The 14193-nt window shown below is 49.3% G+C and overlaps 1 protein-coding gene across 2 annotated transcripts in view; it reads right to left on the bottom strand.

Moving 5' to 3' along the window:
• Positions 1–1609: 1609 nt before the first annotated feature.
• FAM222B (family with sequence similarity 222 member B) overlaps positions 1610–14193 on the bottom strand; it is a 67216-nt gene continuing 54632 nt past the window's right edge. For both annotated transcript variants that reach the window (XM_060082430.1, XM_060082431.1), the window contains exons 2-3: positions 13441–13562; positions 1610–5517 (exon numbers count right to left, since the gene is read on the bottom strand). In XM_060082430.1, coding sequence (XP_059938413.1) covers positions 3908–5517; positions 13441–13522 — 1692 coding nt within the window. In that variant the 5' untranslated portion in view covers positions 13523–13562 and the 3' untranslated portion in view covers positions 1610–3907. The remainder of the gene's footprint in view (positions 5518–13440; positions 13563–14193) is intronic.

The raw sequence follows: 14193 nt of genomic DNA, 5'->3' as shown, positions 1-14193 counted from the left end.
TAATTTTGGCAGTAGATTTGGTTTTGGATCCTTGCTGTGCTTGCTTTTTTGACAAGTTACTTAGCTACATGGGGCATCCTTACTCTCACTGGTTAAATTAAAGTAATCCTGCTAGATTCGTAAAGACCCAGTGTATGGGAAGTATTGTTTAGTATGGAGAAGGTTCAAGGGCTGTAGCCTGCCTTTACTACTTTCCCAGAGACTCAGGTGAAAAGAGCCCTTATCAGAAGGTGATAGGAAAGGCCTGAGCCTGAGACAGCCAGCCCGGGGAACTAACCAACTTAAAGCCTTCAAAAGGTCAAATTCACTGATCTGGGGAGAGATGAAGCCTTGGCTGCCTTGCTGAGAAAGTAAAGATGGCTCTTTCATCTAAACTGTCGTGGTACTGTGAAGTCTGGAAGCTGGTAGAGAAGACCATGGGCTCTAGCAGGGGAAATGCCTTCACCTAAGCACGGGCTTCACACAGCAACAGGTAGAACCACTCTTCTGCAGAAGCCTTCCAAGAGAAGCCAGAACCCCCTGGATCAAGCTTGGGCTCCCTCTGCTGGCAGCACTGTACCACTGCACCATTCCAGGCGGTAGGTTCACAAAGGCGGCTGCTGCCGCCTTCAGTTGCCTGCAGTGGATATTGCGATTGACCACATACCCAGGCCTAGCCCTCATTCACTGCCTTTGCAGGCAGTCATAATTGCTTGTGGAACTCAGGCCAGATTTTGCCTCAGAGCGTGAGCTGGGCTCAACTCAGCCATCTGCTCTGTCTAGCCCTGTGACCCTAGGCTGACTGCAGGTCTCATTTGACACAGGCAGGAGAGGGCTTTCCTTCACAGGGATGGGATGAGGAGTAAAGGAGACAAAGCACCTTCACAAAAGGGCACCCCACAGAAAAGGGCATGCTCAGGAGGGTGCTTTCCACTCGAGCCACCTAACCATCTGATTCCACCCTCACTGAGTCCCACAACCTGTGGGATCCTTCCTTCCCTCCATCACATCTTAGCCCAGACCCAAATGCAGCAGAAAGTGGAGAGGGAGGAGGGGACGTAAATAGCTCTTGGATTTTTTTTCCCCTGCAGACAGAAGAAAGTTCTCCCATCAGTACTCAACCCTGAAGATTCAAACCACCAAGAGGGCCACTTCTCATGCTACAGATCACACCACCTATTACTTCCACCTGCCAGAGGTCCTCAGCTTCCAAACTGTTCGAGGTGGGAGAAGGTTGTGGGGTGGGGGGAAGGGTCGTTTAGTCTTAAGCTGGCTTATTAGCAAACCAGGTCCCCGTTTTTCAGTGACGGATAGTCCTTGGAGTGAAAGTGGCATTACATTGAACTGGACCTCCAGTGAGGGGCAGCGAACCATACTTAACCAAATCCCACCAAGCCCCCTGCAGCCCTGCCTAGGGAGAGGGCCAGTTAGCCAGGTGCCCTCCAGGGGCTGACTGAACACACCTGGTCTGGGATAATGGAGTGGGAGGGCTTCTGACAGGAACAAATACTATAGGAGTCCCCTTAAAATGAGAAATTACTTCCCTTAATAAGACATATTAAAAACCGTTAAGAAAGATCATCTCAAACACTGACAGCATTAAACGAATAGGACAAGATCAAAGGTGAGTTTTTTCTTTTTACTGGTTTATAATAATCTTAAAAACCCCATCACACCCATAAACCACCACAGGTGAGAAGATGAGGGAGATGGAGAATGACTGCTACAGTATGTGGGCGGCGTGGGGATCCGGGTATTTTCTAGGGGCAGTGTGGAATGGAGGCAGGGGGTGTGGATAGGAGGCCCTGGCTTGGACCCTTATTGCTGGTTGGGGGTTGGCTGGCAGAGGGGGAGAGGGGCTCAGGGTGAACTAGGAAACATCTCACACCAAAGGAGAGGGTAGATGGGGGACAGGGGGGTCACAGTACATTTTCCATGCAGACTAGGGGTGGGAGTGAGAGCTTCAGAGGCTTGCACCCCTACACAGGAAGAGATGGGTTTGAGGTTTGATTTTAAGTCCCCAAGTTGGTGTCTGGTCCAATTTCCTAAAATGGCAGCTCACCTTTTGGGGAGAGGCATTGGAAAAAATTACAGCAAAAATATCTGGTTTGGAGATCAAGCAAGGGATAAGGGGAGACAATGGTGTTCATTCAGAGAATTTAACTCAGAGAAGCGAGAACTGGAAGGGGCCCCTGGGTGAGATGGTGGCCAACACACAGGGAGAAGGCATCGCACCAGAAGCTGCAGGTGCTCCTGGGGGCTCAGGACAGGGAGGTGCCAGTGTTCACAGACGGCAGGAAAAAACCATTGGGAACAATGAGTTAGGACTTCATGTTGCTATCATTTGGCATAACACAATCAGGCATTTTTTTCCTTTTTTTTTCTCTTTTTAAATATAAGGCAACTTGCCAACACACAATTTTAAAAACTGGTCTTCAGTCACATTGCTTCAGATCACTAGAGAATTTCTGGCTAAAGAACAGTGGATAGTATAGTAAACAAAACCCCAAATCTTAAATAAGAACATCAGCTCACATTCCCCAGAGACAAGAGGAAAGGGTGGGGCTTATTTGGTTTAAAAAAAAAAAAAAAAAGCCCAACTATGCATCTTTAACAGAAGGGTGCAAAACATTACAACAAAACATAATCTAAGTTTAAAGTTACAGAAAAGTTTTAAATTTCTAGCCAACTAATTGTCACCTGGGAATGAGACCTGGAGCATGGAGTGGGTGAAGAAAGGGCGAGGGGCAGAAGGGGCTGTTTCCAAGGGAGGCCCCTCTCCAGCTGTCAGAACCATGCTCATTTGGTAAAGGAGAATTCAAAGAGCTTAAGGCTTTGTGTTTTCTTCGTTAAACTGAGGGGCTGCGAAAGGTGATTAGACAGTGAATGCACCTGTGGGGCCGCTCACACACATTGCTACTCAAACCCACACTACATTCATACAGAAACAGGACGTTTAAAACTTACAGCGTAGAGCAATATTCTTAGCCAGTGTAGAGAGAACCAAATGCACTTTTTTTTTTCAGTGTTTTTAAATCCAAACTCCAATGTGATCATCCCATACCTACTACCTAATCCCTCAAGAAAGACTTTTTTGTTTTGTTTTGCGTTTTTTTTGAGGGGGGGTGGGGGATGAGGGCAGCAGATGACTTAGGAGAGAGCAGTGAGACAGGAAGGTCTTGGGTACGCTGGATGGTCTCGGCATTTCTCTAGGCAGGGAAAGGGAGTCAGGAACCAAGGTATCAATCCAAACACAGTTTTTCCCCTCGGTCTCAAGGCTATGGCCACGTGCGTGCAGGATGCCCTTGAGTGTGGCAAGGACAAGTGCAGTGGCTTTGGGATCAATGCAGATGTAAAACAAAGCCTTGAGGAAAGGAGAAGGGCTGGGAGGAGATGCAGACTGGGTCAGTTTTGATTTGAGGTCTTTGGGTAAACAAGGAATTGGCTTTCAGAGCACTTGGGAGGTCTGGCTTCCTAGCCCCAGAGAGACAGACAGGGAGAGACCTAGCTTAGGTGGCTGGGCACCGACAGCTACCTGACCTAAGGGGCCCTTCCCTTAGCCCACGCCTCAGTCCAAAGAGAAACAGTGAGAGGTGCAGGAATAGACAAAAGGGGGCTGGTGGGAAATGGCCAAGGGCGGGTGGGGGGGAAAACTGCACTGATAGGCAGGCATTGGAGAGAAAAGCCTGAAGTTGGGATGAGGCCCCAACATAAACCCAAAAGTTGCTGGGGCTGGTAGAGGGGAAGATGAGAGCAAAGAGGATCCCCCTCTGTCCTCAATCAGATCCCACTAAACTCCCTTTCTTAGACATCTAAGAATGATCACGTTGGAGCACTGAAACTTTGAAACTATCCAATTACTCAAAAGTAAGACTAAACCTAGGAGGGTGACGTATGATGTGTAGCTTGTGGAGGGCACCAGGGCTACCTATCTATACCCAGGGTGCTGAATATGAAGATTTCGACTATCTGTGGGATCAGGGGCTCGGCTGCCAGGGGCTCGGTGGGCCTTGCTCAGCATGGCCAGGCTCTGGTCTCGGAAGCAGGCCTGCGGGAAATCCCCGCTTAGGTAATCCACTGTCTGCACCAGGCTGTTCTGGCTTGCCACCGGACCGCCCCCGGTCCCTGCCCGGTAGTGGGCCCCAGCCGCCGCCGCCGCACAGTCGAGGGGTGCGCCTGCAGGCTGCCCACTGTGGAACGGCATGGCGAGGTCCTGAGACCCCGAGCTGTCGCTATTGGGAGTGGGCAGGATGTTGTTCCACAGGGGCTGGAAGTAGTGACCATTAGGGTAGGCCAGTGGGGCTGCCAGGCCGTTGACTGGTGGGGACGGGGTTGGCTTCTCCAGGGGTGGCTTCAGATGGAAGGCCTGCGCCATGCAGAGTTCCTGCGGGTAGGCGGGGGCCTTGCCCACGAAGCCAGGCCCCGCCAACTCGCGTCCTGCCGCGTGCTTGCCTGTCAGGCCAGGGGCCGGCGTCCCGCCGGCCTCACTGCACATCTGCTGTAAGTGGGCCAGCTGGTGCTGGTTCCAGGCGACTGGCTTGAGGTCGCTAGGGTAGCCAGTGGGGGCTCGAGAGATGCCCGTGGGCAGGTTGACAGGGCCTGCAGCGGGCAATGCGGCTGCGGCCGTGTGGGTGTGCTCCATGGGATTGACCACACATGAAGGCATTGGTGTGGGGACGCCGTGGGTCGACACCCGAGTGCTTGCATTGATGAGCAGACTGCGGCTAATGGGGCTGGGGTTGGCGATCTGGCCCTCACACACTGAGGTAGTGCTGATGCCTGCCCTCGTCTGGCAAAACTGGCTGATCTGGTGCACGATGCTGCTCAGGTCCGGGGGCTGGCTGTGCTGCAGGGTGGCCGCCATGGAAAGGGGGATAGTTGAGGTAGACACGGTCACATTCGGGGGGGCGTCTGAGTCTGGCATCTTCCGGCCTCCGTGCAGCAAGGGAGTGGGGAGGTGCTGGAGACCCTGGTGAGACAGGGCCTGAGGGTGGACCAAGCCCTGGGTTGGGGCCATAGGCTGAGGGGGGCCCAGGCCCTGAGGCTGCTGGAGGCTCTGAGGGTGGGACAGCGCCGGGGGTGGCGGGATACCCTGAGGGTGCTGCAGCGTCTGGGGAGGGGCATGGGCCAGGGTCTGTGCGTGCTGCAGGGCCTGCTGGCGGGCCAGAGCCTGGGCCTGGGGGTGGGCTAAAGTGCTGGGTGCCACAGTAGCATAGGGCGCCACTGGGGGGTTCATGATGGCCTCAGGGAGCAACCGGGCTCGGGTGCCGTCAAAGTCCTTGAGTATGCTTTTGGCTGGCACTTTGACAATGGCAAGCAGGCCTGCCTTGGTGGCAGCCTGAGTCGGGTAGGGGCTGTAGCGCTGGGCTGATGTGTCGAGGCCGTTCACAGTACGACGAACGTGTTTCCGCTGGGGAACCTTCACACTGTTGGGGAAGATTTTTATAGTCAGTGGGTTGTTTGCGACCTTCTTAGCATACGCGTCCAATTCGGCTGGGGTAGGATAGTGAGCAGTTCTCATTTTCTGTGTAGTGTCCCCTAGAGAGAGAAGGGGAAGGAGAGCAAAGAAGGAGACGGAGCTCATCAGTGCCAAGCCAACCAGCCCTTCTAGATTTCCCATTTGAGGGCCTGAGGGGCAAGGCGAACTAGGCTGTCATCTCTAGTCTTCCACTGAGACCCAGCCTCAGCCCCCACAAAAACAAGCAGTGCTCACATTTACTTCTAATGGACCAGGTCTTGTGCTGAGTGACAGGCTATCTCAACGAATCTTTGCTACTGCTTTAGGAGGCAGGTACTATCATGGTATTCCCACTTTACAAGTGAGGTCACTAAAGATCAGAAGAGCAGAGCAACTTGCAAAAGTCTCATATCTCAGAGAGCCAGAACTTGGCCAATTCTCACATGGAATTCTCTCCAAGTTCCTACCAGCCCGTCCTGGCCTGGGGGTTGAAGGTTCTAAGCAGAGCTGTTTGTCAGGGCCACACAGTCCCTGTCCCATGACACCCTGAGGAAGAGGGTACCCAGAACGACTCCTCTACAGTCTGCAGTTGCCAGTGAGGCATCAACTTTCTGCCTTGGCAGCTGGCGCACCGTGCCGACTGGGTGGGCATCCTGGCGCAGCAGACAGGATGCTGCTTTCTCAGGGGCAGAGGAGGAAGCTGCCAACATCCCTTCCCCATCCCCAAGTCACAAGTTCACTTTTGTTTACAGCTTACTCTGAGCCTGACTGGGTGAAGATCAAAAGGCTTTATTTATTTCCTGTGGGGGTGACCATAATAACAGGGCAGCAGGGAGGGAACTGAGGAGAAAGGACTCGGAGGGTCTCTAAGTCCCGGGAGCCAAAAGTAGTCTGTATTCTGCCCTTGTGAGCTGTCACTTTCCAAAATGAAAGAGGAAAAACCTGCCTTCTTTGGAGACTGCGGAAACGCCGCTCAATGGGCCGCGTTAATGCTAATGGTCTCTTTGTTCCCATCTCCAGTTGCCTCCCGTCAGGGGGCTCCAGCGGATGTCGTGCTTCCATCAAAAAGGAAAAGGTCTGAGAACAAGAGCTCTTTAAGGATGCCAGGCTGCTGGCAAGGGGTCTCTGCTCCCTTCTCCCTCTCTCTGGGGAGGGTCTCCCCTGAGTATACACAGAAGGTGCTTAATAAAGGCTTGCTGAGTAAGTACACAGACTGCCCAGAGCAGGAAAAAAAAGGGGGACTGGCTGGGAGCCTTGGCTCAGCTAGCTGGTTCCCTCCCTACTTCCTCCCCTTCTAGGGGGCAGCCAGGGCAGACCAAGGACTGAGCTGGCCAAATGCCTGGCTTGTGGCCTCAGCTGGCTTGGCCCAGAGGAGACCCCATTCAAAGTCATGTCGCTGGGCATCAACTGGAACAGAAGTAGTCTAGTGAGTGTGCTAGCAGGAAAAGGGCACAGCTGCCTGCGTTAGGTGACATTGCCGGTTGGCTGGCAGCAACTGCTTAGAAACTGCTGCTCTTGGAAGCAAGAAAAGAAAGCTCAAGTCCAGAAGAGGCAGAGAGATCCGGACCCATGCTCAACGAGGTAGAACTTAGCAAAAAGGGTACAGAAAGGAAAAGGTTTGTGCTTTCAAACACAGGCACAACGCCTTGAACTTAGTAGGCACTCCCACATATTTAAGGCTCTGCTTTATTTACTGAGTACAGAATAGTTGCTCCATTCATAAACGAAATGTTTGTAAGATGGCTGATTTGAAGGACTGATTTAGAAGGATGAATGTGACAGTGACAACTGAAGGCTGGAAGCAGAGGGAGGCAGAGAGGCCTGGAAGTCTCCCACCCACTAGGTAGCACTAGCTGGCAAGGAGGTCAAAGCCTGGAGAACAGAGTTCTGCGGCTTCTTATAAGCCACTGACCCTTAATAGGCTTCAGACTCTACAAAGTGGGGCCGTTTTCTGACCGGTTTTACATTCTCCTGGACAAGAAGACAGCCAAGAAGTCTGGGATCACTGACAGGTCTTCCTAAACTCAAGGCACCAGAATTCCATTAGAAGCTGCCCTGGTCAGCCACTGTACTCTTGTGTGACTGATCAAAAACGTGACATTCCTAGCTCAGTGTCTTCCTTACCCAGAGCAAACGTGTAGTAAGTGCTTGGTAAGTGTACTTGTCTGACTGAACAACTGGGACTCGGCTGAATAATGGGAGTCTGAAGCTGCTGGGTTTCAGTTCGGACAGGAAAGGAAGGTCCGCTCCTCCATGTTGGAAGAGCTTTCCTCCATGCTGATGGGCTTCTCTCTCTGAAGGTCAGGGAAGAGAGACTGGTACAGCGGCTTGCTGAATAATAGAGCTCCTTTGCTCCAAGTCAACATCAACTCCAAGGCTGGTTTTTTCTAGCAGAGGCAGAGGTACTGATGGCTGGGCCCCAGTCAGAAGTATGGAGTGGGACACCACACCGATTAGTTCTCTCTGTCCTGCGTCCACTGATGCTGACAGTGGTGATGAGGTGAGGTGAGGGGCGGGAAGGGTGGACACAGGCTACAGTATGTTAAGGAAGAATCTCAAGGATGAGATGAGCATACTGGACAAGAAAGAGGCCACATTCTGGGAATGCAACACCACCCACCTCATGTACCAGATTTCAGCCCAACCCTGAAAAAAGAGCCAAGTTTTCCTCAGTACTCTATCTCAGTCCCCACAGAGGCACCCTGAAGACTTTCTTTCTTCTGCATCATCTTCCTCTAAATGCACAGCTAACACAGATACTACAACTTTGTAAGCAACTTATTTAAATATCTGGTACCAATGGTGTCATTGAGACATAAGGCAGTGTAGAGAACAGAGACTCTGTGGTTAGGAAAAAAGAGATCCAGATTCGAGCACTGGCTTTATTATCTGACTACTCAGTCTCTCTCTCAGTCATTCCTCATTTATAAACAGGGATGATACCTGCTGTCCCACCTCACAGAATTACTAAGCTCAAGAGATCCAATGAATGGGAAATGCTCTGTGAACAGGAACTATGACTGTCAATAGTTATTATTCAAGGATAGCAGGTTTGGCTGAGTCTGCCCACAGACGGGACCATGGAAGCCCTAACTGCAGTACCTCCTGGGCTTGAGTCTGAGCATTACATGTAGTAGAGAAAGCGCTGTTGTCTATTCCAGGAACTGGGGGGATCTCCCTGAATCCAGGCTTCCCTGCAAGGACCTCCCTGTTTATCCTTCTGTTTTGTAGATCAAAAGACATGGGTGGCTTATTGCAGCAGGAACCTCTAACCTGTGGAGAGACACAGGCAGTGTGTGTCAAATACAGGCTTTGGAGTCTGACCCAAGTGTGAGTTCTAGCCCAGTCACTGAATAGTAACGTGACATTGACAAACACTCTCATCCTGAAAAGAAAGATAAGAGAGTCTCCCATATGGAATTACTGGGGAATGAATGAGAACATACATACAAATATTCAAGATAGTGCCTGGCATATGGTAAGCACTCAACAAATGTTAGCTAATGTTTCTGATATTTCTCTGTAGTTTATCCAGTCACTGGGCCAATTCACCATTTCCAGGTCTTTCCACTAAGGGGCAGGTAAGCATACAGAGAAGTAGTAAAAAATTAATTGCGATACTTGCCCTAGGCCCCAAAACTCTACAATGAAAGAGGTCTAAAAGATGATCTGACGACCAGGGATCTTTGGTCATTTCAACCACTCTACCCAGAAATATTTACCAGGCCACCCTATCTACATACCTGACTGTGAGCTGGAAAAACAGGAGCAGAGGCTTGGGGTTAATGAAGAAAAAAACGTTCAAAAACACATTTTCTGGGGAATTGGGAGAAGATGGGTCAGAAGAAAATAGACTTCGCAAGTACAGAGTTCCAAAATGGCTGAGGTCTCTCAAAGCAAGTGACATTATGGAATAACAATCGAGAAAAGTTCTAGGAGGGCATCCACCTAACCACAACTGTGGTCTTCTACCAAGTGCAGGACCCACCCAGAGGCAAGATGTCCTTTAATCCAGCCTGAACTTTGGCAAATTATACTTCTAGGTTGGAAAATGCATCACATCCTCCTATACATGTAGAAGAGGAAGGGGAGAAGAGAAAATGTTGGCATTTGAAGGGAACAATCCTGTGATTCTGTACATAAGGCAGCTCAAGCCTGAGGAGAAGTGATTAGCCAGGTGACTGACAGTGCTGGGCCAAGAAGCCACGTATGCCCTCTCCTGACCCCAGACCCATCTCCCCCGCCTTGAGCTGACTCTGAAAATATATAAAGTATATTAAGCTACACACTCTTGCACTGTTGATGGGAATGTAAATTGATTCAGCCACTATGGAGAACAGTATGGAGGTTCCTTAAAAAACTATGAATAGAACTACCATATGACCCAGCAATCCCACTACTGGCATATACCCTGAGAAAACCATAATTCAAAAAGAGTCATGTACCACAATGTTCATTGCAGCTCTATTTACAATAGCCAGGACACGGAAGCCACCTAAATGTCCATCAACAGGTGAATGGATAAAGAAGATGCGGCACATATATACAATGGAATATTACTCAGCCAGAAAAAGAAATGAAACTGAGTTATTTGTAGTGAGGTGGATGGACCTAGAGTCTGTCATACAGAGTAGTAAGTCAGAAAGAGAAAAACAAGTACCGTATGCTAACACATATATATGGAATCTTAAAAAAAAAAAAAGGTTCTGATGAACCTAGGGGCAGGACAGGAATAAAGATGTAAACATACAGAATGGACTTGAGGATATGGGGAGGGGGAAGGGTAAGCTGGCACAAAGTGAGAGAGTGGCATGGACATATATACACTACCAAATGTAAAATAGATAGCTAGTGGGAAGCAACTGCATAGCACAAGGAGATCAGCTTGGTGCTTTGTGACCACCTAGAGGGGTGGGATAGGGAGGGTGGGAGGGAGACGCAAGAGGGAGGGGATATGGGGATATATGTATTTGTATAGCTGATTCACCTTGTTATACAGCAGAAACTAACACACCACTGTAAAGCAATTATACCCCAATAAAGATGTTAACAATTAAAAAAAAAAAAGTATATTAAGCTATAAATATCAGTACCCCATCCCCTCACCAGATACGGAGTTCTGTGTTTTGAGCAACTTTTAAGACCCTCCCTAGGATGGGGGCAGGGAAAGGCTGAATAGCAGTTACAAAACTGGTTTTAAGGTCTCTACAGCTGATAGGCCTGGGCTCTGAGCAGCTCCTTGGCTGCTGGTTTCCAAAGGAGACAGCTTATAAGACAGCTTATCTCACCTTAATGGTAAATGCTTAATGCGAAGAGCTAAGTCACAACACAGGATTTTCTTCTTTTTAAAATTTTTGGCGGCACTGTGTGGCCTGCAGGATCTTAGTTCCCCAACCAGGGATCGAACCCACGCCCCCTGCAGTTGGAAGCACAGATGGCCAGGAAAGTCCCAGGATTTTTTTTTTTTTCTTACACATTTTGGGAGAGGAAAGAAGAAAGTAAGTGGGCTTAAAAACACCACTGGGGGGCTTCCCTGGTGGCGCAGTGGTTGAGAGTCGGCCTGCCGATGCAGGGGACACGGGTTCGTGCCCCAGTCCGGGAAGATTCCACATGCCACGGAGAGGCTGGGCCCGTGAGCCATGGCCGCTGAGTCTGCGCGTCCGGAGCCTGTGCTCCGCAATCGGAGAGGCCACAACAGTGAGAGGCCCGCATACCGCAAAAAAAAAAAAAAAAAACAAAAAAAAAACACCACTGGGTTTTCTCCTCTGCGAAAGTTTAGGTGTTAAGGAGAGCAACAAGAGAGTCAAAGGGATTCAAATACACTGTCCCCTAAACGGACAGGGAAGCCTGAAACCAGGGAAAAAGGATACCTCAATTCTTGAATAGAGATTTGGGACAGTGGTTGGCAGAGGCTACTTGGGGACTGCTTTGGGTAGAAGGGCGTGAAGGTCCAAAGTCAGCAACTAAGATAAAGCTGCCAATTTGCCTTTCTTCCCAAATGGTCCAGCCCTTGATAGCGCGTCTCTGGGTGAAGCTGTCAGCGTATGCTAAGGGACCTAGAACAGTGAGCTGCTCTTTGTTACCTTATTGCGTGCTTCCGAGCACATTCCCTCCCCAGTTGTGTGCCTGGAAGTCTGGAACCAGTCACAATGCAGTGAGCATGCAGATTTGGGTGGCCAAGGAGCCCAGACAACTTTCTCACCCAATTATCATTTAGTAAGAAAAGCCGGGGAAGAGCTGGGACAGCAGAGCTGGCCTATTGTGTCAAGCAGCTGCAGAAGGAAGACTGTCACCTTCAGCTTTGTCGTTACGCAAGTTGGATTCACTCGCCAAATTCTAGAACTAGCCAGGCTCTGAGTCTTACTCTCCCTCAAAGAAAGGAAGTCAAGAGGCCAGACCATTTTTAACTTCTGAAGATGATCTCACAGAGCAGGCGGCGGCAAACTACAGCCTGCAAGCCAAAACCCAGCTGCTGTGCTTTTGTAGAAAGTTTTACTGGAGCATAGCCACACTCGTTTGTTTACATACTGTCTATGGTTGCCTGTGCCCTACGACAGCAGAGGTGAGTACATGTAACAGAGACCATATGGGATGATCCACAAAGCCTAAAATATTTGCTATTTGACAGAAAAATTTTGCCAACATCTCTCATAAAGGATTCAGGTAAGGTGCTGAAGCTCCTTTTCTATTAAAGGGTAAGCCTAGATGCCTCATTGATTTTCCCTTTTTACTCTGAAAGGAAAGTCTATTCCAAATTTAGGGCCATTTTTACACTTGAAGATGCCGTACATGGTAATAAGCCAGGAATAGACTCTTTTCCTTGCACATGATGTAGTACAGGGATAGAAGGTAGGAATCTGGGAAAATACAAAGTATAAAGCCCCAATTCCAGCCAATGTAAGACAGGAATCTAACAGTTCTCAAAAACTCCGTCTTATAGCAAGTATATTAACAGGAACACGCCCAGAGAGACTGAGCAAGCTACCTTCCTATCCATTCTGGAGGCGAAAGCTTCTTTACTTGCTGTGAACTGAGGGCCACATCTCAGAAGGCAGACAGCAAAGCCAAAGGGAACTGTCTATTTCCATGGCAGAGAGTGCTCAGAGAGCTCAAAACAACAGAACAGTGGATACAGTTTGTTTCAGAGATACAGTAAGTAATCTGGACTGTGAGTTTTCATTCAATTCCTCATGGGGGTTCAAATTGAAACACTTCTTTGATATATATATCCTGTAAAACTCCTGATAGCCTTATTGCTTAACAGATAGCTATCAACAACAATTAAAATTAAGATGATACACACTGGGGAATTCTAGTATTTAAGAGGATTTCTCAGGACTTCCCCAGTGGTCCAGTGGTTAAGAATCCGCCTTCCAATGCAGGGGACACAGGTTTGATCCCTGGTTGGGGGAACTAAGATTCCAAATGCCGCAAGGCAACTAAGCCTGCGTGCTCTGGAGCCCGCGCGCTGCAACTACTGAGCCCGCGCGTCGCAACAAAGATCCTGTGTGCTGCAATGAAGACCCGACCCAGCCAAATAAACAGAATAACTAACTAAATTAATTAATTTAAAAAAAAAAGAGGATCTCTCTGATCAGAGAAGTGTCTCACATTGTTGACAAGTTTTGCAGCTGCTTTCTTTTTTTTTTTTTTTTTCTTTTTGCGGTATGCGGGCCTCTCACTGTTGTGGCCTCTCCCGTTGCGGAGCACAGGCTCCGGATGCGCAGGCCCAGCGGCCATGGCTCACGGGCCCAGCCGCTCCGCGGCATATGGGATCCTCCCAGACCGGGGCACGAACCCGTATCCCCTGCATCGGCAGGCGGACTCTTAACCACTGCGCCACCAGGGAGGCCCCTGCAGCTGCTTTCTTGCTGTCTGTGCTGAAGAATATCTTGGAGGTACCAAAATTCATGGTCAGTGTACCCCAAATGTGCCTCTGGTATAGCTCAAATGTAGGGAAAAAATAAAGGATCACATCCTTCCCTGGGATCCAGATTACTTACATTTCTGAAGTCCAGTGTTCATCTGCGTGTGAGAAAGAAGCTGAAAGGACAGGTCACCTGGCCCTGGTAGACAGGCTAGCATGGCAGACCAGCATCAACACAACATGAGGCAGTCACTCACACTGTAATGACAAAAAAACAAGGTCATGGAACACAAGGCAACTCACTCAAGGAAGATACCAGGGACATCGGATATGAGCAACAGTGGTCCAGGTTTAGACAGATAAACAATTTAATTAGTAGCATGTTGGTTGAAAATATATCTATGTCTTTATCTGTAGCACAATTTGCTCTCAACTATTACTATGGCTCAAATATTTCAGTCAGCACAGATGCTTGGGTGGGGAAAATAAAAACTAGAATATACCTATCCACACAAACAACTGAAGGTCTTTATGTTCACAAGCTGTAGATGCACTTGTTTGGCATTTGCATTTCCTGTAGACTGCCTCTCCGTACTGCTTTTGGATAAGCCCATGTGGCTGCCAGATAAATGGCATCTGGCTTTCATCTGTGCCCCAGCTGAGGCAGAAGCAGAAAGGCTAGGGCACAGTCTAACTGAGGTGAAGGAAAAGATGATTTCTCCCTGAAAACAGAACAACGTTCCCGAAGAGAGCTCGCCCTCATAGGGCTCAGCTCAGTCTACTCTCAGCCTTGGCCGGCAGCTGGGGCAGTCAGACATTTCCAGAGACAGTACGGTATATGAGTTGCAAAGGCACCCAAAGTCCAACTTATGACCCCAGTAATCTGAAC

This window comes from Mesoplodon densirostris, chromosome 18 (genome assembly GCF_025265405.1).
Source record: "Mesoplodon densirostris isolate mMesDen1 chromosome 18, mMesDen1 primary haplotype, whole genome shotgun sequence".
Classification (NCBI taxonomy): Eukaryota; Metazoa; Chordata; class Mammalia; order Artiodactyla; family Ziphiidae; genus Mesoplodon; species Mesoplodon densirostris.
Note: the sequence above shows the minus strand (reverse complement) of the source record. Positions and strands in the feature narration are given on the sequence as shown.